This window comes from Rhagoletis zephyria, unplaced genomic scaffold (genome assembly GCF_001687245.7).
Source record: "Rhagoletis zephyria isolate East Lansing unplaced genomic scaffold, Rhagoletis_zephyria_1.1 Rzeph_scaffold_32725, whole genome shotgun sequence".
In the NCBI taxonomy this organism is placed as follows: Eukaryota; Metazoa; Arthropoda; class Insecta; order Diptera; family Tephritidae; genus Rhagoletis; species Rhagoletis zephyria.
In genome coordinates this window covers 1-2,759 of record NW_016189780.1, presented here as the reverse complement: position 1 = coordinate 2,759, position 2,759 = coordinate 1, and the positions used below count along the sequence as shown (strand labels likewise).

The 2,759-nt window shown below is 49.2% G+C and overlaps 1 protein-coding gene across 1 annotated transcript; it reads right to left on the bottom strand.

The window, feature by feature from the left end:
* Positions 1-1,080: 1,080 nt before the first annotated feature.
* On the bottom strand, positions 1,081-2,352 carry Hacd2 (3-hydroxyacyl-CoA dehydratase 2; the record flags this gene model as incomplete). Its single annotated transcript, XM_017605196.1, has 4 exons — positions 2,263-2,352; positions 2,067-2,183; positions 1,630-1,990; positions 1,081-1,563 (listed from the first exon to the last, which is right to left on the bottom strand). Coding segments are annotated over exons 1-4 (1,051 nt in total), but the record flags the coding sequence as incomplete, so codon positions are not given.
* Positions 2,353-2,759: the final 407 nt, after the last annotated feature.

Sequence of the window (2,759 nt, the reverse complement as noted above, 5' to 3'; positions counted from 1 at the left end):
ATAACAGTCCACTTAATCTTCAATACTACGAAAGAGAGAAAAGCGCTTATAAAATCCTAATCTTCTGCTGTATATGGATTGTTGCCACCACCACCGCCACCGTTGCTGTAAACGAAGAAATGAAAAGAGTGTTTAGAGAAAAGACAACGACTGTACAGCAGCAACAGGTGGAGTGTTGCAGTCAGTATGTCTGCATTGCAATTAAAGGGGGCAGTGTAGGTGGTGGTGATAGTGAAGGGATGGACTCTGCCTGAACTAGCAACAAACTGCTAATTACTGATGCACAGAGGCAGTATTGTTCAGAGAGAAAGAAAGAAAGAGAGGGAGGCTTCCACTTCTATCATTACAAAATAGTGGAGGAGAAAGTACACAATTTGTAAATGACCGAATTCATGGTCAACCGTGGCGGGCTGACTGAGGCTTGATCTCCACTTTGTCTGCAACTTTGATGGATGGAAACGAACTGGCTATGGCCGTAGTAGTAGTACAGTAAAATAATGTCATGTTCATGTTAATAATTCATAATTCAAATCACATCGTAAATACAAGTCTACCAAGTCTCTAGCACTACTACTACTACTGACTACTGCTCGAGTAGGAAGAGAAAGAGCAAGGGACAGCTAAACTCTAAGTGACTGAGAAAGCTGTGCGCCACTTGCGTGTCTGTCTGTCTGTGTGTATGTGAGTGTCCATTACAAAAAGGAAAGGAAGGGGAAGAGAGTGAGAGAGTGACTTAGCAAAGTAGAATGAAAGAAACGAAGGGGGCGGGGGAGGACGGCTGAACTTTGCGTGGCTGCTGACACCACCAACCACAACAATCACAACAACTGTGAGCTCTTCAGCTGAAAAAATCAAAGTCGAAATAAAAAATCGAAATCGAAATCGACACGACCATCTCCACTTCTCATCTCCTCCTCATCATTATCTATTTTCAGTGAATCTTCTTCTTCAGCACATTGAGAATCTTGCTCCGCTGGCGGTACATGTGCGAGGTCATAAAGTAGAACACTGGTGGGGGTAGGAGGAAGAGTGATTAGAAAACAAGAGGAAAATAAAATCGAAACACACAAAAGAACTCACGAAAGAAGATGCCGCAGTTGAAGTAGAGCGAGAGAAAGGCGGGCATGTAGAAGGCAAAGTTGGCGGCGTTGGGCAGCGATATGGACAGCTTGCCACTGGCCTCCAGCAGCGGAATGCTCCGGTAGATGATGATCGCCTCAAAGAGAAAGCCCAGCGGGTAGAGGAGCATCCAGGCGGTGTAGCGCACCCAGGTCACCAGGCGAATGTTGACCTTGTAGATGTGCAGCATGTAGTAGGGGTAGCGGAGCAGCTCGGAGAGGGTGTACACCAGCAGCAGGTAGAAGGTGGCGTAATGGGCCTGCATCTCCTCCTGCCGGTCAATGAGGAGGAAGATGAAGAAGGTCCGCCCGGACAGTTGGATGGCCGGAAGGAGGGCGCTGCCGGTGGTGTAGCCCACCAGCGGGTTGACGATCTCCAGGATCTGCATCAGGTTGAGGAACTTGATGGTGTTTCGCAGCGAGGGGTAGATGGTTTTGATTGTCTCTGGTGAGTGGGAGAAATAGAAATCGAAGTGTTGGTCATTTTGATAAGAAAATATCGAAAACTTACCCGGACCTTCCTTGAAGAAGTGTATGATGAAGATGACGAAGAGGTAGATGAAGCCGACAAACTGGAAGAGGTTGTAGAGGAAGAGGTAGGCGGTTTTGAACTCCTGCACGCGGTTCTTTCGCCCGCGGCCAAAGTTGCGGTCCTTGTAAATGCGCGGATTGGGCAGGCCCCGGTTGGCCGCCAGCTCCTCCACCTCGCTGTCGTCGGAACTGGAGTCGAGGTCCTCCGCCTTGATGCGGTCAAAGTCGACCTTGAGCCAGGCGGGCTTCGCCACCGCCTCCAGCAGCCGTGGCCAGAGAATGAGCAGCTTCTTCTTGAGGACAAACTCCACATTGCGATCGGTGATCTTGTAGAAGCTTTTCTGCAGTGATGTTTTCAGAAGATACAATGGTTTTAAGCAAAAAAAACTAGTCAACCAAACAAGAAAGCCCACCAACCTCGGGCACCACCTCCGAGTAGAGGCTGAGCCGAAAGGCGTACTCATTGAGGCCCTTGGCGCCGATGCCCACCGCGTAGAACTGCAGTTCCTTCTCCTTCAGGTCGATGCTCGGTTCCTGGGGGAGGGCGACAAGGGAACCAGAACTTACTAAAAGAACGTAAACAAAGCATCAGCAGCACCACCAGCACACTTACCGAGACATTCTTCAGGTCGACGAGCAGCGTGATCGAGTCCGAAGTCTGGCCCCAGTAGCAGAAGGGACTGGGAAAGGCGGAGTGGTCCATGGATTAGTTGCCGGTGGTGGTGGGCAGTGTCGATTGTGCTCAAAAATAGAAACCGATGATGATGATGATGATGACACGCAAAAGTAGTTGACAGCGGCGCTGGAGAGTGAGAGCGAAACAGAAATGTGCGTTGCTTACGCTGCTTACCATTTGAGAACTGACGACAACATTCACACAGTGAGACAGACAGACTGACAGCAACAGCGGCAGCAGCAGCTGACATGCTCATTGCTCCAGTAAGCGCGAAACAGGAGAACATCCTCGAATCCTCGAGGGCTCAAATCGAATCGACAATCCACATCTCAAAGACGTAGGTAGTAAGAAAAGGCCACAAGTTTACTCTTTGGTGATAAAACTTCTTCTTCTTATACGGTACACAATCGCTTCCTCGAAGGAAGAGGATGGTT